The sequence below is a fragment of the Rhinichthys klamathensis genome, unplaced genomic scaffold, assembly GCF_029890125.1.
Source record: "Rhinichthys klamathensis goyatoka isolate OS25496 unplaced genomic scaffold, OSU_Roscu_1.1 h1tg000329l_1, whole genome shotgun sequence".
Taxonomy (NCBI): Eukaryota; Metazoa; Chordata; class Actinopteri; order Cypriniformes; family Leuciscidae; genus Rhinichthys; species Rhinichthys klamathensis.
In genome coordinates, this window is record NW_026606844.1 from 254,225 (window position 1) to 281,548 (window position 27,324).

Sequence of the window (27,324 nt, forward strand, 5' to 3'; positions counted from 1 at the left end):
TTGCGCTGCAAACATCAATAAAAGCTTTAAGTTGTCAATGCTGGAAAATGACCATGGTATAAGCAGGATAACCCACGGCTCTCTATGGATTAAACGATTCGCGTCAGGTCGTTCTTTGCCTCCATCTCGTGCGTTAAAATTGTTTAATGTACAGATAGCAATAGAGTATTTCTCACTTGAATTATATTTTTTGTTTTGTTTTTAGAAGTAGAATTTTTTTATCGGCAACATAACATAAAAATAATTGGCGGTGCATCCCCACTTAAATTTCATAATTCAAATTTTATGTGCACTGTACGTCAATGTGTCAGTCCCTCACAGTTGAATTTGCATTCACTGCAAATAGGCTATCTACCTTGACTAAGGTCCATATTTCCAGGCAGATTAATTTTTTAATTATTAATAATGCATTTAATTATTTATTGAATGTGTGTCTTATATTTCTGTAGACACCATTTAAAAAAAAAAGCAATAGACATGATTTCTCACAGTACCCCTTTAACATGGTAAAATCACTGTAAAACACGCCCTCAGAAAGCGTATTGCTTTATTTGAGTGTGTTTGTGAGTGGGAAATGTTTCCTCTGTCAGCAGCTCATCACATGCAGTTGTGTTGTTTGTTCAGCCAGCCATGCTATTCCTGAGTTTTTATCATCACCGCCACAAGATGGGGTCAGCACTCAGCCTTGTTTTTTCATGTTTACAGACATTGTACCTTTCCTTTGTTTAGGGCATCAAGCGACGATCATTTTGCTTGTTTTTATTATTGTGGTTTCGACAAACAAGACACCCCACACCTCAAATACATCGTCTGTCCTCTCTCTCACTGCCCACCGCGTGTGTTTGGGCTGTTAGAGGGGGCTACGTGAGCACTAATGCAGAGAAATCAGTGCGCGTAGGTGTTTTGGGGAGTGTGTGGAAAACCGTGCTGACCTTGGCTCCATCCCTTCACCTCGTCTAATGCTTTGTGACAGACATCTCACAGACACACCACCGTCTGACTACACAGGAGAAAGCACGTGTGTGTGTGTGTGCAGCTCTATCTCATGCTCTCCGGGGGCCTCTACACTTCACACACACACACACACACACATACACACATATACGCATTCTTTGTGGCTCCTCTGCCGCGCCAGGAATCGCAAATCAGTTTCCATGGCAGCGGTAACCGACAGCACTTACTGGGAGTGTGAAGTCAATGATGAAACTGTCTGGATGCAGAGGCTGTGATGCCTAACCCGCACTTCGAGAGACAAGAGATGGGTTTCGCTGTCGCTGCCTGTGTCTCATTAGTTTTTCTCTTTTTTCCCACTTATTTTCTGCACTTTCATGACACACAATAGCTTTAGTGTTGAATCTTTCACAATAAAGACACCAAAAAGGAAACCATGTATTTTTCAAAGCTTACGATCTAATTATCTTCAGATTTGCAACCTAGACAAGCGAACCCAAGGAAATTTGCAATACAACAAAATCCCCAGGAGTTTTGCTCAGTATATTACTGTTAACGTAATATTGTGATACCCAAGCCTCAAAATGTTGTCTTTGCACAACATTTTGTAAATGCTAGGATCGTAAATATGCTTGTACTGTACATTTTGAATCAATATTAGGACTGTAATAACTTAAAATAATGTGTATACATACCATATAAGGACTGTTCTAACATTTTGGTGTTAGCACAATCCAATGTGCATACTGGTACAAACCTTTAGACAGAAACTTACACGTTTCTTATCTGAATAACCTTTTGATTCAAAACTGATTCTTAGATTCTTAAAATAAGTTGACAAATATACATTTTACATATAGTGGCAAGAGTACGTTTGTAAGCCATTTGAAATTATTTGGATTTCTGCATTGAATACTCATAAAATGTGGTCTGCTCTTTATTAAACTCTATTTAATAACTTAAAATTATAAGTAATGCCATATACAATAAAATTATACCAAGGACTTGTTCTTTGTCACAATTCCAACAAAAAAAAGTATGAATTCATTTATTTGGCTTTCATTTGGATTTTCATTGGATTTGGATGAAAAATGATTGTCAAAAAATAACTATTTCACGGTAAAGTCACCTTTTCCCCCTGTGTGTTTTGGTCTTTGTACCAGCACTTCTGTGTTTTGGAGTTTTGTGTAAGGTTTCTTCATTTAGCTGACTGTCAGGACCCCAGGCGGCACTTCCAGTGTGTTTTGCGTGACCACTAACATGCTTGTATTCTATTGGGGTTGGATTCCTGTAGGGTACATGTAGTTTTCAAGCTGGCTTGCTTCTTTGTTGCCAGAGCCTAAGATGTTGACTCTGAAGTTATCTACAGCTGGTTATTAGTGTGTGAATTTGTTTTGGTCTGTAGGGGCTAGATTACGGGTTAAGTATTAATCACAATACACTTTTGTCTTCAAAAATCTTTGTTTCTCTAATGCACAGCCTCATTTACTTTGTCTATCCACACAGTATCACCACTAAACTGGAGCGAGCTCTGGAGAAGGTGGCTCCATTGCTGAGGGAGATCTTTGTGGACTTTGCACCTTTCCTGTCTCGTACTCTGCTGGGCAGTCATGGTCAAGAGTTGCTCATTGAAGGTAATGGTGCTGTGTTCCTCCTCTCTCTCTCTCTCTCTCTCTCTCTCTCTCTCTCTGCCTGCTTATATGTGATCATGCTGGTATAGGAGAGTGCAAGTTGTAACCATGCACTGAATAACACCTGTTTGCTTTATAATGCAGAGGGCATAAGGTTTCAAACCTTTTATATTTCATAACATACGTATATATATACACACACACACACATAGGAAAATGCATCGTGGTTTGGGAAAAAATATTAAGCAGCACAATATTTTTATATAATTACGTTTTTTAGTTTTTTGTTGCAGCAAATCAGCATATTCAAATTATTTCTCAAACATTATATGTCACTTAAGACTGGAGTAAGGATGCTGAAAATTTAGTTTTTCCATCTCAGGAATAAATTTTACATTAAAATGTATTAAAATAAAAAACAGTTATTTTAAATGGTAGTAATATTTCTACCAAGTATTATTGTTTTTACTGTATTTTTTGATCAATTAAATGCAGCCTTGGTTAGCATAGGAGACCCCAAACTTTTGAACAATAGTGTATATATATATTTTTTTTTTGTATGTTTATTTTTATTTTTATTTGGTCGTGCATGCTCGTTCTTTGTTCCTGAGCTCTGCATAGCGTGCATAGAGCTTCTTTCCTGCGTAGATCTACTTCCCTTCTCTAGCTGCCACACACACACACACACACACACACACACTCTCTCTCTCTCTCACACACATGCCTCACATGGCAAAGCAACCTCTCTCTGAACGGGAACCCACACTCCAGGCTCTGTTTTGAGGCTTTTTTACCTTTCAGCCTCAGTGCCAAATCATAGTATACATCCTTCTCACCGCTCAATGCCAGTTTGTTCAGACTAATTTTGCTCCACATTACAGCATGCTGCAAATATGTGTGTCTACAGCTCAGGCAGCCATTTCATGAAAGAAATACTCAGACACGCATTCTGCCCTGGACTCAAACGCTGAATATATTTATGAATTATAACAGCCAGTTTTCTGTCTTTATCTTTGTAGTCAAACCTAATCATGTCCACATTAGGAAGATTCACAGTTATGTTTGCCTAAGGTGTCAATTTTATAAACTTACTAGTGTGAATTCTTGTCAGTTGTCAATTGTGGTTTTTTTTTGTTGTTGTTGTTTTTTTTGCTCTCAGATGGTGTAGTTATACAGACTTTACCAGCAGGGGAGAACTAGACCTTCCTAACCTGCCAAACATTGACCCCTTGGTTTTCTAAGAGTTAATTTTCCTAAACAAATTCTAAGTGATTACTGGGGCATTGCTGTGAGGTTGCTGGGTGGTTTTTAGCCCGTTGCTATGCGGTTGCAAGGGTGTTGTGGATGGTTGCCAAAGGCTAAACAAATTTTAAGGAATAGTTCACCCCAAAAGGAAAATTCTGTCATCATTTACTCATGCTCATGTCATTCCAAACCTATTTGATTGTGAAACAAAAAAGAAGATAATATACATATACAAATATGGAATTACCTACACTGTATTTTTAGAGTAGAAATATATTTTCTTGCTCATTGAAGTACATTTTGTTATATATTTTGGTATCTGAAAGTTTAAATGAAATATATTTTTTAAATTAAAGTGATATTTCCTTAATCCATCCTATTTACAAAATATATTTATCACTTATTTAAATATATGTTATAAAGACCGGAAAGAAAATACTTTTTTTTGCCGCATGGGATACAGTAAAACTATTATTTTTAAGTATACTAAAACAAAGATGTTTAAATCCCAAGAATGTTATTTTGCTTTCTGCAGGATTGAAATGACATGAGGGTGAGTAAACAATGACAGAATATAAATGTTTTGATTGAACTATCCTATTAATGGCATCATCTGACCAACCAGTCCTCTCGCTTTCCAACCACAATTGCATTGCAATCGTCCTCAAATAAACCCCAATCCCGAACACATAACAGCGACTTCCTCATAGATGACTCTTTACCCCCTCATTAATTTGTCCAGTATGTTAACACCATCCCATGACCAGAAGAAGTGATGTCTGTTTTCCCACCTCCTTCCCTTCCACTCTACATCAACCTTTCACAGCTGAAATACTGTTCAGTCGGTGCAAAGGCGCCCTATTTACCCATAATTACCCTTCATCCATCACTCGGCCCGGCACTAGGGGTCAAGCCCCCGCCCGGCCCCCCTCAAGACACTCGTTCACTGGGGGCAATTATGCCCTGTTCGCCCTCGGACAGCTTCCCGACACTTGGAGTTTGAGTGCGAAGCCCCTGGGCGGAACACTATGCTTCTTGTGAGAGTAAACCGCCCAAGCCTGCGATGCTACGGCCCTCTCTGACAATGTCACATTCACGCCAATGTGGCCTTACTGGAAAGCAGGGGAACTTGCTGTTTAAATAGAATGCATTTAGTTTGTCCAGCAGCGTGATCCAGAGGTCAGTACTGTCACCTGACTCAAGAGAGAGACCCTGGTGGGGTGCCACAAGAGCGGGGTCGACAGTCAGGCTTAAAGGGAATGGCTGTGTGCACGGCCCCGTCTCACCCTCATAAATGAGACAGAGAGATTGTTGGGACTTGAACTTTTGGCCTCTGAAATATTATGGTCATAACTTCGTGGACTGAATGGTTTAGGACTCATCATTCATTGTAAAAGGATGTTTAAGTGGGTAACGAGACAAGTGGTGCTCTCAGACGGAAAAGAGCTGAGCTTAAAGCTCAGTTTACTGGACCGTTTTAACACAGATTGTGTGTATACAAGGTTAATTATTGGGATTTACAGTTTTGATTTAAAGAATTAGAACTTCTGAAACGATTCTGTTTTTATTGTCCACCATGCGAAAAAAATAAGCCTGATCAGTTAGAAAAGTAATCTTCACATCTTCTCAACAACTCACACTGAGTCTCATTAAACCACATTCATGCAGAGCGCTCTCTCTCTCTCTCTCTCTCTCTCTCTCTCTCTCTCTCTCTCTCTCTCTCTCTCTCTCTCTCTCTCTCTCTCTCTCTCTCTCTCTCTCTCTCTCTCTCTCTCTCTCTCTCTCTCTCTCTCTCTCTCTCTCTCTTTCTTTCTTTCTCTCTCGCTCATCTTACTCTCATTAGAGTCCTGTCTCACTGACTCAACTGGCTCATGCAAACAAGGGCATCACCCATGCGCTGTGTTTGTATGTAAATGCAGGTGTACGCATGTGTTTGGAAGAGAAAGTTTGTCTTGTATGTCTGGCAATAATTGCACATGTCATTTACAATTACCTTGTTTATCTGTGAGGTTAACCGACTGTCCTTTATATTCAATGAACAACAGACTTTTTATTTAAAACTACATTTTTTACTAAATCAACATCTGATTCTAAGAGAATGGTGCCTATATAAGGGGCACACTATATAAATACTATTTACTCCTATATTTCTGCACTCACATTTTTAGAATACATATTTGTATGTGTAAAATCTGTACATAAAATGAGTGTTCTTCTTTTGCAAATTTGCAAGTGAGACCATGGCCTTGGCTTTTGATCTCACACTGGCATGCAGCAGATGACCTCTGACCTCTCAAGAGACACTATTAGTGACCCCGCGAGCTGTTAGCCATCTGATTCATAACGCACAGACGACAAGAGACATTCAATCTCAACTTCAAAACATAACTCATCAGAAATGGCCTGGCTGTTTGCGTGACATTAAATGGTTGCATTTTCAGACCGCTTAGTTCATCTACACCATACTTTTTCTGAGGCCATGTGGATGACATGTCCTTCACCAACAGTCCTTGCAGATGTTTTGGTTTTTTGTGTTTATGAATATTGTGAATCATAATTATTTATTTCTGTTTTTCCTTTCTGTTCTCGTCCAGGTCTGGTGTGCATGAAATCAAGCACCTCTGTGGTGGAACTAGTTATGTTATTATGCTCTCAGGTGAGTTGTCTCTCTTTTATTTATCCTTCTAATGTTGTTTTCCAGCTACATGACACATTGGCTATTGTTACTGGTCACGGTGAGCTGCTGAAATATTTGTCTGAATGACAGAAAGCAATACACAAACATGACTTTGTCCATTAACATGTTCATTTCTCAAAGCCAACCTCAAGTGTGTCAAGCTGCACTCGGCATGTGAAATTAAAGTAGTCAATAATTGTAAAACTCATCTTTGATAATCAAAATTACATATTAAAATGTATTTTTTTCAGTAGGAAACGGGCGGTTTCAAACACTGCCGTTTTAAGGAGGAAATACTTGTGTTGACTGATGAATTTACACATGGTTTGTTTTTAAAACATATTAAAAACACCACATAGACATATAAACATTAAACAATTATTTTCATAACTTTGAAATTTACATGAAATAGTTAATATTCACCCTGTAAAGTCTGACACATAAAATAAACAATTAAACAGATGTTTATTGAACCTTTAGACTATTTTTTTTATATATTTAAAAAAAGGTTTTCATATGTGTTTTCGTTGGGTATCATTTTTGATACATAAGACTTTTATGGCTCATACAGTATATTATGATTTAGTAAGATGATATATAAATGCTTAGTTTTATGATGTGGAGTTGGGCGCCAAACATATATTGCAACACAATACCATGATGATTGAGACGTACAAAAGTACAAATTTATCATATTAGATATTCACATTTTTACATATTGTTTTCTAAAAAATTATGTATTTATAATCAACTAAACCCAAGTTTTCCAGTGTTCATCTTGAATTATTACTAACAATATAAAAGTCATTCTTATATTTACTTCATAAAAATCATTAACGATTTCACAGCAGAAAGACACTGTACCATGACCTGAAGGTGGACGACTTTTTAGAATTATATAAAAAAAAAAACTTTAAATTATCAATTTGGAGGAAAGAAGGCATTTAATAGATTATGAAAAGTCTTTTTCAGCAAGTTTTGATCATGTTAATAATTTAGAGGCCTTAGAAATGTGTGTATCAAATATGATACAGCAGGCTTTAAAGGGTTATATTATTCCTACCTTTTCCCACATTTTTCCTTCTTGGGGTGAAAATAGTGTAACCTCAGCTCATGTAAACACACCGCAATCGTCTTCCCTTTAAATCCCAGTGACATATTACAGCTCGCTGACCTTCGGAGTCCCTTGTTAAGCCTTCTCTTTCAAAGGGGTCAGGGTCCCGATGTTGTAGTCAGAGCGGGAGATATTTAACATACCTTCTGTCAGCCCATCACTCTTGCTCCGGGAGTCCATAAGGAAGCCATTACCTCAGCATCTCTTCCTCAGAATCCAGCCGGTCGGAGAGCTCGGCGGGGCGGGAGCTTTTAGTGGTTGAATGGCACCTCTGACTCTATGAAGTCCATACCGCTAACCTCGCGACTCGAGAGTCGATCTGTGCATTTGCTCTTAGTTTGCCCCGAAAAAGGTGGAGTCCTCCAGACACTGTGGCGCTCAGGATACGTCCTGCTGTTCTGCTCTTCTCCTTTTGAAGATTTCAGCCAACATTTCCCTTGTTGCATTGAATGTTTGGAATTATTCCTTTTTTTTTGCTCGTATCTCTTTTATGCAGTCTACTTACTTTGTTGCCACTTGGATTTATTGCCGAGCGAAGCATCACATTGAGACTCAAGCTCCTGGTTTTCTCTTCCTCCGCCCCTGTTAGACGTATAATGTTACCAGAGTTCTTGCCATTAGAAGCTCCCAGGGTAGAAACAGCCTGATATATCGATTGCCCAAAGATGGGGTGAAACCAGAGCCTGGGCCCAAAATGGCTTTCAGACGCAGGGAAGTCTCTTTGGAGCCAAAGCCTTCAAAACTGGCTCACCGTAGGATCTGATTTAGAACACGTTGCCCAAACCAAGAGCCTTAATGAACAAAAGGCTTGATTCTTTAGATGAGTGGGTGAGCGAGAGAGGAAGTAAAAGAGAATGAGAGGGAGGAAAAGACAGTGAAAGGGATTCACTTTGAAATTCACTTTGACTCTATAAATGTGTGTACACAACTGTTCAAAAGTTTTGGGTTGGTAAGATTTTTTAATGGATTTGAAAGAAGTCTTTTAATTTAAAAATGTTTTAATTGTTTTGCTTTCTGTTTTAATATATTTTAAAAGTGTAATATATTTCTGTGATGCAAAGCTGTATTTTCAGCATCATTACTCCAGTCTTCAGTATCACATGGTATATATATATTTATATATAAACATCTTAACTGTTATTTTTTGATCTATTTAATGCATACTTGCTGAATAAAATTATTAATTTATTTTAAAAAAATTATGACCCCAAACTTTTGAACGGTATTGCGTATATATGTATGAAACAATTGTTTAATTAATTTAATTTATTTTGATTATTTAATTTTTAAATATTATGATTAAAAATGAACACGCATTTATGTATTTTAATTTTGTTCGTTCCTTCTTTCTTTCTTTCTTTCTTTCTTTCTTTCTTTCTTTCTTTCTTTCTTTCTTTCTTTCTTTCTTTCTTTCTTTCTTTCTTTCTTTCTTTCTTTCTTTCTTTCTTCCTTCCTTCCTTCCTTCCTTCCTTCCTTCCTTCCTTCCTTCCTTCCTTCCTTCCTTCCTTCCTTCCTTCCTTCCTTCCTTCCTTCCTTCCTTCCTTCCTTTCTTCCTTCCTTCCTTCCTTCCTTCCTTCCTTCCTCCCTCCCTCCCTCAAATCATGGGCCTGATTTTGTTTCTTGCACCCCCAACATATTTTGTTTAAGATTGTTCATGGTGTTTTCTCCCATACACAGGCAGTGGATAGGCTCAGGTGCTGTCAAATAAAACAATAAAAAAAGAAAAACAGTAAGAGCACAATAAATATAGTCCGTAAGACCTAAGGTCATAGGTCATGCAATAGCTTTGTATGAGGAACAGACTGAAATTTAAGTCATAATTCACTGAAAAATCTGCTTGACAGCTATGGTCACCACTCACTTTCATTGTATAGAAAACAGCAGTTTGAACATCTGAAGACATGAGAGTGGGTAAATGATTTAATTCTTGGGTGAACTATCACTTTATTAAATGCTTGGTGCACACCTGAACACAGGCCGCATCCCACTACGAATCATGTTGTGGTAAGAGACGTCCTTGCTGCGAGTCCAACAACCTCGAGCCTTTCCCCTTTTCATCTCCGCACTAATGCACCCAGACAGCGGGACGTTCTCCGCTCGTGACCTTACGACCCACTCGGTTTCGCGAACTGTCATTTTTATGAATAAATTAGCGATAATCATCTTGCACTTTTTTATTTATGCCTCCTAATCACTGTTATTCATCTAAGGCCGCAGACAGCCGGTGTCTCTATCCAGTCAAGTGGCAGCGGGTGCCGCAGAGGTCAGCCGGGTCTGTTTCGTGTAACAGCTTAAACATACATAAAAGATCTAGCGTGGAGCCGGAGAGAGATTTACCGATGGACGGCCTCCAGATGTCGGGAGCAGCGCTGAGCAGATAAAAGCAAAGTGCTCCCTCTGTCTCTTGACAGGTTGGATTGAGATGCTGCAAATTCTCAAGAGCCATTAAAGTTTGTGAGTTACAAAGTCAGGGAGGAAAAAACTGGCTGGCCGAGGTGCACAGCTCAAGCGTAAGTGCTACAACGACGGGGTTTTTTTCCTCCCACGGTTTTTGTGGTGCACATTTTTGGCTAATGACTGCGTTCTCAGCTGAGTACGTTTTGGCAGGCAGTTTTGACAGGAGTGCTTGACAGCTGTGACTGGAATTTGAAGGTTAAAGTTGATCTGAGTTTGAGTGAAATTAAGTTCTTGACTTCAAAAAAAGCATGTACTCAATGTTTCAGTGCAGCAACAATGTGACTTGTCATAATCTTGAGGGATAAGAGAACCAATTGGTTTGTTTTCAAAATGGGGAATTTTTATCCCATTACATGAATAAAGGAAGTACACACAAGCATAATCTCATAAAATCATAAACTCACGAGTAAATATTAAGGTCAAACATGATGTACTCAGCATCCCTGTGTGTGGTAAAACAGTGTTCCTTTTTTCATGCCACAGACCCCCAAAAGTTATGATCTTTTTTTAGAGGGACCCCCTTGATAAAATATAAAGGCCAATTATTTGCATCCACTGTATAAAGACATATTTATACTTTAAAAAATAAATGTGTATAAAATATTAAAATATTATCTGGATATGTATAATATCTTTCTTTCTTTAATATGTATAATTATTTATTTTTTATGATTAATAGTATTATTATTAATAGTAGTAGTATTACAACTTTATTTTTAAGTGACACTTTTTTTTCTTTTTATTATTATTATTATTATTATTACGGTAACACTTTACAATAAGGTTCATTTGTTAACATTAGTTAATGTATTACCTAACATGAAGTAACCATAAGCAATACTTTTGTAACTGTATTTGTTAATCTTTGTTAACGTTAGTTTATAAAAATACAGCTGTACATAGTTTGTTCATGTTAGTTCACAGTGCATTAATGTTAACAAATACAACTCTTGATTTGAATGATTTATTAATAACTGTTGAAATTAACATTAACAAAGATTAATAAATGCTGTAGAAGCGCAGTTCATTATTAATTCATGTTAACTAACATAGTTAAATAATGTTAACTAATGCACCTTATTGTAAAGTGTTACCATTACTTTCAAGTTGACACTATTACTTTTTAGAAAGTTGATACCTTTATTTGTAAATATTTTTCTCAACTTTTTTAAGGGCCCCAGTGGGGGTCCCAGGACCGGTTTAAAATCCCCTGTGCGATGAACTCTTTGTCATCTCTTAAACCCAGCGTGTCAGCTTTTTCCAGTATAAGTCCCTGGCTGGAGATGGCAGGCCGGAAGAGATCTTCTCTTTTACATGCGGGATCACATTACCGCAGTCTGGAGGTATATGTCATCGCTAATGCACTTCACATGGACGGCATACTCGTCTGAGCCCCCCAAAATCCCCTCACAATCACACTCACCTCCCACTGGGGACCCTCACTCTCCTTCTTGAAGAGAAAGAGAAAAAAATGGCTCAAAAGAAGTGTGTTCCAGCACTGGTGCAAAGGCTACTTGAGAAGAGACAGTGGAGCGGGACTTGGCTCTTTCTCTTGGCTGATGTGATTTTCGTTTGGCAGGCCAGTGTACCCCCACATCTGCATGTATTTCCTTATTTATTTTTGTCACGTGGGTGCTGCTCTACTTGAGCGTAGGCTAGTGATGAAGCACTGAGCTGAGCTCAAGTGACAAAGCGCCTGACTGCAGAGTAGATAATGAATGGTGGAAGAGAAAAGAGCAAGGCATATTGGGTCAGTTACAACATTTGGAGACCAGATGCGCCTCGGTGTTGTCTCTTTCTGGCTCAATGAGGGGTAGTGAGGATGATCACCAGTGTGTGTGATGCTTTTTTTTTCTCTGACTTTTTTTATTTTTATTGTGTGTTCATATTACCATGCAGTTGTGCAATGCAGTTTTAAACCTGAGCAGAGCCCATACAGTATTTTACACTTTAAAGGGATAGTTCACCCTGTTATCAATTATTCACCCTTGTGTTGTTTCAAACCTCTATTTGTTTCTTTTTTTACTGTGGAACACAAAAAGAAGATATTTTTTAAAAAATCCTTAGTGTCTTTTTTTCCATACATTTAAAGTTGAAATTGTTTTGATCCCCACTGACTGTAAAATAGTTATCGTGATTTTAAGAGTAAAAACCTGTTAATTGGTTAGCAGTAAGTTTCCATTCGGTGATTAACTGTAATAGATCTAACCTTATATTTAATGTAATTTTACATTTTTTTTTAGAAGTAAATTATACAATGACTCATTCTTATTCACAAGGAAAAAGCGTAAATTGACATTCCCAGAAATATCTGCGTGACACTTCACATTGGATGTATTTTAGTTGAAATAAAGTTTCTTCTTAGTTGTTTCTAATCATTTAGATATATTAAGGTTTTATGATACTTCTAATGTTGTTAAATTAATGTTTATTGCATTATCTTAGTGTTATCGTGATGGTGTTTAGTATTTGTGTGAATGACACTGTGCACCTTTTATATATTAGTATTTGCATTCTCAGCTTGTAGAAAAGCTGCTTATGATGAGCTTTGATTCATCATGTGAAGTACTCACACCACATGTTTTTGGTGGTAGTCATATTAATATATTGTACCTTTTTAATAGACTATGGTATATTTACATTATATCAGTTAATGAAATAAGTTTTTTTTTTACTGTAAATTTAAGTTGAATCTGTAAAAACTAAGCAACTATGTTGCTACCGTATTTTTATCACCGCCAATTTACGCACACACACACATACACACACACACACACACACACATACACATACACACCTACACCTGTCCCACCCACTTTTTAAAACAAAGTTACGCCACTGAATCTGAGGTGTGTTCCTTGTCTGATTTTTCTGCCACTCATCATCAGCAACCATGGACACTCATCAGATCATCACACCTGTTTATCTCCTCATTATCACTGTGTATTTAAGTTCCTCCTTTTCCTCTTTTTGTTATCTGGTCACGTCAACATTTAGTGTGTGTTGCTCCTGCCTGTTTGCCTGTTTTTTTTGGGGGGAACATTAATATTAAACTTGGTGTTGGAACTTTATTCATCATCTTCATCTGTTTACCTGCAACCACCCATTATATATATATATATATATTTTTTTTTTTTTTACAGTGTATGAACAAAACAATCAAAATATCTTTTTGTGTGTGTGTGTGTTCCACAGAATTTCTGTGCAAACTATCCCTTAAGACCACATTATAAAATCTTCTGTGCATTATAACAAAATATAAATGCAAGTGCCATTTTTACCGTTATTCGTGAAAAACATTTAACAAAAAGAAGTTTGTTGTGCTTCAACTAATAATCTACTCACTATCACTCAAAAGTCTAAGGTCAGAAGGATGGGGGTTTTTTTCATAATTTTTTTTTTTTGTCATTAATGAATAAAAGTGATGGTAAAGACATTTACAAAAGTTTAAAACGACTTGTGCATCAAGCATTCCCCGTCATCGCTGGCAAAGTAAAGTACAGCACCTTTTACAAGTGTTTACAAAAGATCTTTACAGAAAAAAATAAATGTCATAGAATAATAAAATTGGGGAATATAACAGAATTAAATAAAAAAAATACTCAAGACACATAGAATGTATGTATTACAGATGTCCTCGTTCTGAGGGAACCGTTCACACCCATCCCCAGTGGCTCTTCTCTCACCCTGATCCCCTCACCGCAGGACAGGGGAATATTTTTAAGGCCAACTTTTTGCAAATGCCCTCTTTCCTTTTAAACTCCAGCCCAGCTCATGCTCTTCCCCCTCAACTCGTACCTTTGAGAGCAAACAAGAGAACGGAGGAGAATTTCCCATAGTGAGAAGCACAACTGCCTTTTAATCATCTCCAGACCCGTGCTGTGTGTGTGAGAGACAGCGGAGGAAGGAGAGCCCGGGAAACGGGGAGAGGGAGGGCGTGAGACGTTCCCTAAGGCCTCCAAAGCGCTGGAGGCTAGGCGAGAGGGCCGGTCTCGAGACGGAGGTCTTCGGTGATCTGTCACTGGGTGCTCACAGAGAGGAAATGACTGTGTTTAAGGGGCAAGAGGATTCAGTTTCATTCAGCAATTACATCTCTCCTGTGTTTACGGATCTGTGCGCAGAGGAAGAAACGATGCTCGCACACGCACAGGGCCAAGTTCCAGGCTTTTTATGGCTTTGGCTCTCGATCGCGGATATGTGACCTCAAGTAGATCTTTGCTTTCTCAAAAACGTAGCAATCCAATTTGCTGCGATCACTATCGTTAAATGTTTCACTTAGGCTTAGCGTGAGACTTTAGGAGAAAGATTTCTCTGCAGATGCTTTTGCCACTGGTTTTATTTTTATTTATTGTTTTACCGATGTTATACAATCCATTTTTACCAGGACTTATTTAGGTGTAATCATAAATGAATATATATACATATATATATATATATATATATATATATATATAACAAATATGTATGTAATTGTGTTTGTAACTCATTTCATTTAATATTTCAATTTTATATTGTATTATATGAAAATAAAGGATAATTGAAAAAAATCCTAATATATATATATATGTATTTCTAATATATATATATTAGAAATCTAATGGTTAATATTTTTATGATGGATTGATTTTAAGATCAAAGGTATAGCATTTGGACAGCATACGGTAATATATAAAATAGTAATTATAACTGCACTTTTCCCCCTGTTGCACAGGCTGTATTCAAGCATACTGATAGACAAAAGAACACAATCCACATACGAATGACAAAATGTTGTTTCTTTCAGGAGTGGCAGAACTCGATACAGAAGAACGCTGGCCTGGCTTTCATTGAGCTTATCAACGAGGGAAGGTAAAGTCTCATGTCTGCTCCTGAAACACCATTACTAGCTCACAGATCACTGTAGCTTATGTCACTTCAAACTGGTTATCTGGTGCTGGTCTGTTCGGTTGACGGGTTACCATGGCATCACTGATAACAAGGAATGGGACCAGATTAACCCCTAAGCCTCTCGTCCCGGTAGTGTGGCCACAGTTTGTCTTAGAGTGGGTGGTTGTATAAACCTTCTGACATACCTCTTGTCTAGAATGTGTACATCATGTCAACAGTCTCAATTTCAGTCTTTCTCTGTTTTTTTTTTTGTGTTTTTTTTAATCCAGAATGCTGCTTTTCTTAAGTCTACTTTTCTATCTCACTGAAAGATTGTGTGTGTGTGTGTGTCCATGTGTTTGTCAGGTTTAGGCTTTCGTTGTTGTCGAGCTGATCCAGGGTGGATCAGCCTGCACACCCATCTGCTGACCCATCTGTACACACACACACACACACACACACACAAATTCAGACAATCAGGCTGAGTCAGCAGAAATAGTCGCTGTCCAGGGTGCTGGCACATCAGTCATTCTCCCTCTCTACCTGTCTGTCTATCTGTCTCTCGGCCTGTCTGTCTCACTGGCCCTCATTCCAAATCCTACCTCAGTGGATCTAGTTCAACAGTAATCGTCTGGAAGAAACTTTTTACTATTTACTTCATAGTGATTTACAAAAAAATAAGGAAGGAAATTAAATATGACTTAAATATGTATTTTGCCAAGTTTTGGCTCTTTTGGCAGTGACCCTTCCTCAGACTAAGTGAGCACAAGAGACTTAAAAAAAGACTTTAAACGGTAGTGTGTAAAGTATTTTTAATTGTTAAAATGTTTACAAAAATAAAACAAATAAAAATGCATACGAAATACAGTAATTATGATAAATTATTTTAAACATAAATCACTTAACCTAAGAGCTGATGTTAGGTCTGTCTTTAAAGGATTGTATGAAAGACAAAAAGAAAAAGAAAATCTCTGGACAGAATGAAGGAGTTTTTTTCTTCCAGAAACCTGCAGTTACACTCTATATATGCAATGGATAGTTTATTTGAACTATTTAATGAGACTAATGTTGTGTTTGGCCTCTTGGAACGTCTGCTTATGTTCTAATAATAAACTGCATTACAAGTTTTAAAGTACTTTGTAAAACTAAGCATGTGGAGTTAGTTCTGAATTAAATGCAGGAACTTTCAGCCTTGCAGTGTTTATGCAGCAGTCGATTCCAGTTTATTTGTGATGCATTAATTTTGGTAGGGCATCTGTGACTTATGAACCACACCATGTCACAGTTTGGGATGTATGTGGCCCCTGTGCCACTGATTTGGAGCCCCTGTTCTGTTTCACTCGCACCATCATATAAGTCACCAAGCTCACAACGGTTTCTACCTTTTGAAACACTAGAAATACTAAATGTGTTGCTGTGGATTTTTTAACACACTCTTCACATAACTTCTTATCCAGTTCTGAAGAAGTAAAGCCATGCCCTAGATTCAATTTTGTACTGTTAATATGCTGAAAAAAAAAAAGTTGTTTACAATTGCTTTCCCTCCTTTGCACTCCAAATGTTATTTATTGCTTGTCAACACTTAAAGAAGTATGGACATTTGAATGCCGTACCAGATTGAAGCCCCTCTGCGGGACGGGGAGGAGAAATTATGCTCAGTATTATGTTCCGCAGAAACACCAAGGTTCTTAAATTAAAACAAAGCTGACATAACGATGTGTAAAATGACAATTAACACAAAGTAACCTATAGATCCCATAAAAGATGAATGACTGCAATTTCTATAAGGGTGTAAAATTTGCAGGATTGATTGTGTGTGATGTGCAGATGTGTATTTTATGCGTGTTTGGGGACTGACTGAATGTCATTATTTAAATTCCCATTCTTCTTTTTACTTCATTCTAGACTTCTTTGTCATGCCATGAAGGATCATATCGTTCGAGTGGCCAATGAAGCAGAGTTTATCCTCAACAGACAGCGAGCCGAGGACGTCCACAAGCATGCAGAGTTTGAGGTGGAGAATCATTTTAAACCAAAAGCACATGCATACACATTTTATAGATCCCCTACAGGATTTTGATCTTTTATGTTGTAATATGACTCAGTGTATTAACTACCAGCCTGAATTAAGTAGCTAGATCTTCTAACACAAACCAGATTATAATCAGTCCCAGAACAGACTTCTAATCCCACACTGAATCCATATGAAACATGAATAATCTACAATAAAATCTGTTTTCGAGAATCAGAAACAGCACGAGAGAGGAAATCTCTAGTAAAGCTATCAGTGGGGGTGGCCCATAATCCTTTGCTCATGCCTTCTAAAGGGGATTAATCCACATATATTAGCTCAGTAGAGAGAAATTGAATAACCCTTCCCAAAATTATGTTTAAGCACCCTCTGGAAAAGTCAGGAACAATTTTTTAGTGATTGTATTCATGTCTCATTTTAAACTATTATGAAAATAGAAAATGGTCTTAACATTAGTACTTCTGTCAGTTAAAGGGGCTATATTCAAGAATTCTCATGTATTAATCGCTTTTTTATTGTCAATTTGTGAACCGCTTGAAACTTAATGTTATAAAACGAGACCTTCCCCGACCTCCGACAGTAGATCGTCTTTGAAAGCCTGTAGAGTGATTTTTATGTGAAGGACTTTTTGCCGGGAAATTCAAATGGATGTGACATTTACACACACTCCTGAGAGCCTCTCTTCCGTTCTATGACTCATGAAACAAATGCTTATACAATATTCAGGATGATGCCGAAAGAGCCATTCTGTACTGTAATGTCAATGTGAGACTATTCAAACTCACATTGACCTCTCGGTTGAAATCGCGTTATATATATATGAAGCGTTTGAGGACAGGATGAATTGTGAATATAGTCATGACTGAAGGGGATTTGTATTAATATTATTTTATTTTATACCAATTACAACTGACTGTTTATAGCCTACTGTATTTATTATGTAAAAAAACATGGCTTTACAAAACAATGGCTAACAGAGATTTATATCAATGTTTTATACCAATTACAACAGAAATGTAATAACTGTTCCCTAAATTATTCATTTGCCCCCTCTGAAAAGTAAGGCACAGTGTTTAGAGGAAAAATAGAATAGAATAGAATTATAAATGTATTCATGAAAAGATACTTTTACCAAAGAGACAATGGTGTCCGTTAATAGCATGCTTTAGCCTTTAGTTCACAACATAAAGCAGCCTTCCCTTGTGTACATCATAACTTAAATGTAATATATTAAATGTGAAGATTAATGTTACATTAACTACTTAGAATATCATATCAGCCTATCTGTACTATTCTGACAGTGATGCAGTGGGTGCTGCAAATGTAAATCAAGGTTTAGCAAAACTTACTGTTGAATCATGCATCTATGATATGAAACTCTGAAGGCACGTGCATGATCAGTATGAGGGATACACACACTCTTTCTCAGAAACGCACGAGTACATGCAGTGATGGAGTGATGAGTTTCTTATCTGGAACGCACAGCCTGTCTGAGACGGTTGTTTTATATACTGCTCTTGAGGATCCTTGACCTACTAGATAAAACGCAGCAGGCGCTAGATATGCGATGTCACCAGCTAACGGAAGATGTTGTCTTGCCTCTCAACTCTTCTTGTTCTTCCTCTTCTTTATTACCTCCGTCTGCAGATTGAAGATTTTGTAAGCAGATTAGATATTTTTACAATTAAGCTGGTGTCACTTTCAACCCTCATATCCTCCCTTGAAGTGATAAATAACGTTTGATATTTGTCAGCGTGGCGCACAGTAAGGCGAGATGACACCGGGAGATTGAGTTATCGGCCGTTTGAAGAATATGTCGAGGTATAGTATCTGACAGAATTCAAATATAGGGAAGGAAATTCAATTACTTCGTCTCGCCCCTCCTCCCTGTTCCCCTGCACCCCACCAGCTTGTGTTAGCAAATTAGATTTTGAATATTAGCAAGAGATCCCCCCTGGGGTCCACGTGGGAAGACAGTCTTATTGTAGTGGAGAAGATAAAGTCTGCTGGCTGCTTCACGTCACCCTTAGTCTGAGAGGCCTTTTAGTCTCAGTGCTTTTTATAGTGCCTGGTTTAAGATTATGTCTGTGTACAAAGTAAACTTTAAACGGGGAAGTGCTACAATATATGTTAAAATGGTAAAGTAATGGAATACATTCTTGGTTCTTAAAGGGACAGTTCACCCCAAAATAAAAATTAGTCATTCCAAACCTTTCTTTCTTCTGCAGAAAACAGTTTTTGTCCTTATAATGAAAGCCAATAAGGGTCCTAAAGCAACACTGGACCTCATTGACTTTTGTTGTATCTTGTATGGACAAAAATAACACTGATACTTTCTTTATATTGGGCCCTATTCTAACGATCTAAGTGCATGGTCTAAAGCGCACGGCGCACGGCTTAAACTTTTGCTAGTTTAACGACAAGCGGAAAGACATAACGCGTCTCCAGAGCGCAAACGGATCTGCTTGTGCACAAGGTTAAAGCACGCAAGCAAACCACCGACGGGACAAGCCGGATTCCACCAATCTTTATGTACACAATATTAATCTTTAACATTGTAATCCTTTTATTTTTAATATTTGGCTAGTTTTTGTGCCCCTGCTGTGTGTGTAATAAGCAGAGTGTACGCGCGTTGTGGACCCGCCTATAGGCACATATTACTAACGCGCTCTTTAAATAACAAAAAAATTTAATACTTTGCCATTGATTTAAGACTTCAGTTTCCTCAAAATAGCAATGCACCATCAATGCGCCTGAACACACCTCGTTTTCAGACCAACACGCCCATGGGCGCACAAATGGGCGCAAACGCATTTGCTATTTAAACAACGTGGCGCAGGACAAGAAAATGATAACTGCGTCAGGCTGAAACTAGCAAAAAACACTTGCGCTGCATTGCGCAGCATGTATGATAGGGCCCAATATCTTCTTTTGTGTCCTGCAGAACAAAGAAAGTCATGCAGGTTTGGAACGTAGTGGAGGGTGAGTAAATGATGACAGGATTTTCATTTTTGGATGAACTATCCCTCAGTCCTGCTTGATGCAGTAGCATCATTCTTGGTTTCAGTATGCTGATTCATTGTGACGGAGATGTTAATCTATCTCTCTTTCTTTCATCCATATTTTGGTCAGTCTAACTGCGCACAGTATACGGCAGACAGGAAAGAAGAGGAGACGATGTGTGATCACCTCATCAGTGCTGCCAAACACCGTGATCATGTGACAGCCAATCAGCTGAAACAGAAGATCCTCAACATCCTCACCAATAAACACGGAGCGTGGGGCACAGTAGCACAGAGGTACAGCTTGGTGCACGTGTGGGGGTGTTTCTTCAACTATGGGCACTCTTAGGCCTGTTCACTGTAAAAAAAAAAAAATAATAAGTTAGTTGTTATCACTCATTTTTTTCTTTTGTCAAATCAGCTGATAATTGATGTGGCTCAGATAACTTAATATTTTGAGTTTCTGTTGATTAAACCAATCTCCTTCATTGTATGAACTCAATTATTTTAATTTCACTGAACTTAACATTTTAATGCAACCGGGTTACTTACTTTTTTAAGCTAAACCAACAATAATTTTTTACAGTGTAGAGTTTTAATAAAACTATAATAAACTTTTCACATTATGACTTGTTTGTTTAATTTAGTCTGCTAACAAACTTCCATGTGTATATACATACACTACCATTCAGATGTTTAGGGTCGGTAAGATTTTTTAATGTTTTGGAAAGAAGTCTCTTGTGCTCACCAAAGCTGCATTTAATCGACCAAAATACAGTCAAAACAGTAATATTGCTGTTTAAATTAATATTTTGTGTAAAATAAAAGAGAAATGCATGGTGAAAAGTTTGCAAGTTGTGATCATCACATATATATATATATATATATATATAAAAAAAAAAAATTATTGTAATCTGTCCCTTTTATAAAAACTCAACCCCTGAGACATAAATCTGCTGTAGTTGAAGAAACACCTGCGGATGTAAGTGTGTGTGTATTTGTGTACTATGTGTATAGCTTGTATTCTGTTGATGGTCTGTGTACGGTCTTTTTAGGGGCGAGTATTACACTATTACCTCTGTGACACAAACACACACAGCCTGGCCTTTTATGTGACTCCTATTTAATGTCATTTTCTTGCTCTCCAACCGGGTCAGTCTACAGGTCAGCAAACTCAATTACCACACCAGGCCAGGCCACTGAATCCTCAGAGACAGATCACTGGTGGTCAGGCTGTGTGTGTGTGTGTGTGTGTGTGTGTGTGTGTGTGTGTGTGTGTGTGTGTGTGTGTGTGTGTGTGTGTGTGTGTGTGTGTGTGTGTGTGTGTGTGTGTGTGTGTGTGTGTGTGTGTGTGTGTGTGTGTGTGTGTGTGTGTGTGTGTGTGTGTGTGTGTGTGTGTGAAGCGCTCCCTCTCAGTGTCACATTGGAGCACCTGGCAGTTGTTACGGTGGTCTCAAGGGACCTGTTAAAAAAATACTGACTTGAGTTCCATTTCCCACCAAACACACACAAACAGACCGAATATAATCCAAGATTTAGAGACATAATTCTGTACAAAGTGACAGTTTTAACTCAACATCATGAGCAAGAAGGAAGTTAAGAAACAACAACCATAGCTCACAACAATTTGGAATGTGGTAAAGTAATAATTTAAATATAATGCTTTTAATACAATTACAATACTTTCTCCTAACATGTGCTAATATGCTGTTTAATATGCTGAGACGGCTATAAGTAAGCCGTCTGTGTCTCAACCAATGATGAGTTTGGGGTGGGACTATCTGTTTGTTTGACCAATGACAGTCATTTTTGAAAACAATCATTAATTTAGCAATTCCTCTTGGTGACAGGGCCAGCAATTACACAGTAATATAATGCTCATTTTTATTTAGGTGACTTTTAATATTTTAATTGTAATGTGTGTATGTTTTTTTCTTTTTTTTCTACTTTATCATATAGGTAAAGCACTTTGAATTACTGGTGTTTAAAATGTGCTTTAACCTTGACTTACCTTACACCATGAAGACATACACTACAAAAATGTACTACTTAAGATTTGTTTTACTTGTCCAGTTAGAATCTAAAAATACCTACAAACAAGACAAATGTATTTGTAAAGCAACACTAAATATAACAATATTAAAACATAAGACATTTTTAGAAAATGCATCTTTAATACAATACAATTTTTCAAATGTTTTAAGCTATTTAAAAATGTGTGAACACACATGACACATTTGCATTAAATATACAATAAAAGTTTTATATATATATATATATGATCACTGGATTGAGATTCTCTCTGCCAACATTGGCTGTTAGCCAGAAGGCCCACTTACAAACATGTGTACGCAAACACACACAGTCCAAGCACAATTACTTATTTGCCTTCCAAATTGGCTCGATTTGCAGAAACAGTGGCTGTGGGTTTCTAATTAAATTTGTGAAATCCACCGCAGATGGTTGAATGTCCATGATGGCATCATGTTTACCCACTTCAATAAGAAACATCAGCTTGAACTGTGTGAGTAGAAATAGAGAACATAGCTCAGCTGCTTTCACTGATTGTACTTCTGTTATCAGTTTTGATGAATCCAAAGATTCTAGACGTCCCATAATGGTATCTGTCAGAACTTGTTTTTTTGACATGATGTCAGACACAGAGCCTTACATTAGCGGTGCTGTAACTGCACTGTATCCATTCATAGCTGAATATGAAGGTTGTCCTAGTTTTATTTTAAGTCCCGTGTGCTTACAGTATAAAAGAAAAGATATAACTCACTGCGGTTTGTTCTAATGTTTGATGTAGGCCTAGTTTTCCTTGTTTTATAGACTTTTGTATTTGTTTTTTCACTATTATATTTTTTGTTATTTTGATTTTAAAAAAAATGAAGTATTGTTAATTTGAATCATAGTTTTATGTGGTTTTATTTCGCAGATTGATTAATTATTATTATTTTTTTTCTTTATTTATTATGGTTCTGACTATGTTAGATTGTCAGTTCCATGTTCATATATATACAGTATATATATATACACATATATATATATATATATATATATATATATATGTATCAATATCTTTATCAATGTAATTCATTAATTTGCATTTATTAACCTTTTTAGTTAATTAAACAATTTATTTATTAATATGGCACTGGCAGTCCTCCATAAATGACAGTAGTCTGACCATTTTCTGAATACAATATAATAATATAATATAATTGTGGTATCGAAACTCTCAAATGCTGCCTTAAATTCATCGGCTCAAAGTCTTTCATGCCATAATAATGAAGTGCATCTAACACCAACTACAAAACATACTAAAAATCTATATATACGGTGAATTGGCTGAAAGTCTCTGCCACCATTCAGACTTATTCAAATATTTATGAAAACCACCTGGAAGGCATAACATTTGCATTGAGACAAAAGGTTATTGAGCTGGGGCACATTGTAAATGGTCCCACAAAACTTCCAACAAATTCAAATTTAATGGTAACCTGCTGGAGAAGAAAAATGATGCAATATGTTCATGAGCTCAAGGCGTTGTTACAGCTGAGCAGCTTAGTCTTATTCAATGCTACATTAACTTTCCCATTTATGCAGCTTCTGTAAAATAGAAAGCCTGCAGTGTTCTGAAGCATGTGTGTGTGTGTGTGTGTGTACTTTGCATATGTGTGTGTTAGCATGTCCGCCTGAAAATATATTTGTATTAGTGTGTTTGTGTGCGTCTTTAAGCATGAACGCACTCCGATTGGTTTTCTCCTTTTACTTTGTGCTACAGCCCAGGGACACGTGAAAAATGATCGAAATAATGTTTTCACTTTTAGGCTTCTGAAAACACAAATGGTACTCCTTCGGAGCACCCCTTTGATTTTCACCATTGTTTTCTGCGGAGCAACTGTAAATGCTTTTGTACTATTTTAACAAACAGTATATAGAAGCAATTGTGCACATTATTAGATAAATAAATATTCTCCGTTGTGTAAAATTGAATAATCCGTCAGGGATGACGCACCAAGAGATGCGAAGATGCAACGGTGCATTGCAATTCTTCAATGGCTGCATGAGCTGAAAGCCAAATAACCAACTCCAACCCAGGAATCTTCAGTTCGATCATACTTTATGCTTGCCTGATGATGAATGTCCCCTGTATTGAGTCGGCATCAGAAAATCAATACTTCTCAAATTGAAACAGTATAGGGTTGTATTGATCTGTGCTGCTAAATCAGAAGGAGAAGGCTTTGATAGGACGTTGCCAGACAGCTCTGAGCCCAGTAATGACACACTATCAATTTTGGCTTTACACTGATAAATCAAGTCGAAAATTGGATGTCAGATTTTTTTCTTCTTCTCGCTTTCCTCTCAGGGAGTTATTTTCCTTTCCCTCTCCTGTTGACCTCCGACCTCCACCAGTGAATTATAAAGTTCAGTCGTGTCAAAAGTGAGAAGACGTCGGCGTCGGGATTAATGATGGAAAAGAAATCTATGAAATTGAAAAATCATGGAGCCATTTATTTGCATGTCACTGGCCTGTTATCCAGTTCTCTAATTCTCATGTCATATTCGGAGGCAACCTAAGGCGCATTTTTGTCATTATCAATTAACTAGATCACAAATCTTTGACCTTTTCTCTGTGTAATCCTGTATTAAGTTCATTATTTTATCTGTACTCATTAATAGGATTAATAGGATATTTTAAAATGTGTGTAATTTATGTTCTATCCAAATTGTTTTCAATTAAGTTTTGTTATTATGCCACTCACAATCCTCCATTATCATAGCCATAGTAAATAAATAGCACAGAAATTACACACTTTTGTAAAACAAAACGCATTACTTCATTGTGTTGCATTACGTTGCTATCTTCGGGAAGTGGAGTCATAATGCGTTTTTCTTTTTAATCCAAGTTGTCTAAACTTTTGGTATTCCAATAACAGTACAAGTAGTTTGGTAGTATGCTAATGAAAACTTAGCCATTGTCTGTTTAAATTCTCATGCTAGCTGTGCAGAACACACTCGGTCTCAGCACTCTTCCCAAGCATCTTGTGACACTGAATAAAGCTGCCGTCCACCGATTTCCAATCAGCATTTTTTGCCACGCAGTGGCGCGTAGCTGACTGTGCTAGGTGTCCAATAAAACTTCTTCTTAGCGTCCGTTTCCTGGAGTTTAACGTAGCTTGAAACAGTCTTTCAGGTGCTAATTGCTTCAAAATGGCTGTCCGTGACAAAAAAATGTAAAGTCTGCGGTCACAGTGGACAGGCGTCCCGGTGTTGCGTTCGTGCCCTTTGTCAACGTCAGCACTATAGCGGACAGCTGATGGAGGACCAGCATACCTGGACCACCTCAGACCTTAACTTAACCTGACTTGTGTATTGATTGTCAACACTTTCTCTTGTATAATTACTTTTTTTTTCTTTTTTCTGTTGACTGTAAGGAGGGAGATGAAGAAAAAAGACAGTGTCAAGAGATGGAGAGTAGTGGCATGAATTGATTTGTTGGAGGTGGAGAATGGGGGAGGCGCCATTTCCCTTGAATAACGGTGCGCGTGGTCTCTTGTTTGATGGATGGCAGCAGTCCCGTACTGGATAATAACTCGGTGATAGAATGGAGCCTTCCAGTTACATATGGCTTGGTTAAGTAGTCTCACTGGGAGTGGTTGAAAGGTTATCAAATCTAATAGCAGCAATTGAAGGGAAATATATACTGCTCTTATGGGGTTTAGACCCCCCAAAATTGTGGGATCACATTTAATGCTTTCAGAATCTTTTCTTTTTAAAATATATTTTTGTATTAACATATTTCAATGACAGTATATTTATTGAACACAAATGAATTATTTTATTTATCAAAATAAACAGAAAAAAAGTATTAACATAGACATTATAAAAACAATATTTTAGCTAAAGTATTTGTATAAATAATGTTTGCCTTTTGCCCCATGCTGGTGAGTTACCTGTGCGTGTGGTAAAAGACATACATTTATAAGATTTTAAAAAACAAAATAAACCAATTTTATGATTTATTTTCACGCCAAATCTGTTGCACCATAAATGTTCAGTACACACATATATATTTTGCCTTTAGCCCCGTTGTACCCTACTCAAAAACACTAACAATTCTTACCGACCCTAAACTTTAAAGACAGGCCATTACTCGCATGATCCTTCAGGAAGTGTCACATGATCCTTCTGAAAACAGTTGTGCTGCTTAATATTTTTGTGGAAACTGTGATACATTTTATGCAGGATTCTTTGATGAATAGAAAGTTCAAAAGAACAAACATGTTCATTTTGGACCTTTAGAGACTTGAATTGTCCTGAATGGTCTGTCTTAATCTTTAAAAATGGTCCTTTGGTGTTCCACTGGGGGGAAATAAGAGGGCGTGTGACTGAATTGTTCTACAGTATTTCTTTAAGCTAATGAGGGAAAGCAGGAGAGAACAGTCAATGTGATTCAAATGATCTTTCAAATGACATTTGAAGACTGATGGAGAAAATATTAAAACAACTCTTAAACACACCTTTCCCCGAATGACTTTCATTGTCGTTTCTATAGCCTCGAAATAAACTTGAAATAAAGTCCACTATGCTAGTTTCCACTGAAGCTTCCTTTGTTGCAAAAAGTTTGGTAAGCTGAAGACATGTGGCCACCATTTACAAGCTGTTTTTGTTTTTGACCTACACAAAGTCACTTCCCCTTAGGCATGCTTAACCTCAAAGCCTGTGCTAATTATCTCTGGAAAGAGGGCCGTTGGAACGATCATCAATTCCAACAGAAAAGAGCGCGACTGCTAGAGTTTTACCACTCCGTTGGCTTTGTCTTTGACGAGAGATGGACGGTTCGCCGAAACGGGCGAGAAGGGACGCCTGACCTGTACTAGAACTCTGTCTCTCACCCAGGCAGCCGCGTCTGTCTTCATCCAAAGCAGTGACCCGCAGTGCAGGCCTTGCCGGTCTTCAGCCAAAGTGCTTTTTATGTGTCTGCTCAAGTATTTTAGTTTTATTCAGCTACATAATGAAGGCTTTTCCTCACCGGAAAAATACTCTGTCCAGTAATTTGATTGGGTTGTGGACTATCACATGTATCACATTTTGTCACATTTCAAAGATTATAAAGAAAAAATGTAATCAGAAATAAAAACAATGTTCTTTATTGGCATTTATGGTTCCATGAAGAAACTTTAACATCCATGGAACTTTTTCATTAAATAAATGGTTCTTTATAGTGGAAAACAATTCTTTAAATGATTAAAATGTTAAGGTTCTTTATGGAACCAATAATGCATCGTTGTTAAAACACCGTGTTACCACCTTTATTTTTAAGACTAAAACTTGCATCATAT

General features: G+C 37.4%; 1 protein-coding gene across 12 annotated transcripts in view; it reads left to right on the plus strand.

Annotated features, from left to right (window-relative positions):
* nbeab (neurobeachin b) overlaps nucleotides 1-27,324 on the plus strand; it is a 334,783-nt gene that overhangs the window by 146,084 nt on the left and 161,375 nt on the right. For all 12 annotated transcript variants that reach the window (XM_056271937.1, XM_056271943.1, XM_056271940.1 and 9 more), the window contains exons 32-36: nucleotides 2,458-2,585; nucleotides 6,422-6,483; nucleotides 14,859-14,923; nucleotides 16,847-16,955; nucleotides 20,106-20,272. In XM_056271937.1, coding sequence (XP_056127912.1) covers nucleotides 2,458-2,585; nucleotides 6,422-6,483; nucleotides 14,859-14,923; nucleotides 16,847-16,955; nucleotides 20,106-20,272 — 531 coding nt within the window. The remainder of the gene's footprint in view (nucleotides 1-2,457; nucleotides 2,586-6,421; nucleotides 6,484-14,858; nucleotides 14,924-16,846; nucleotides 16,956-20,105; nucleotides 20,273-27,324) is intronic.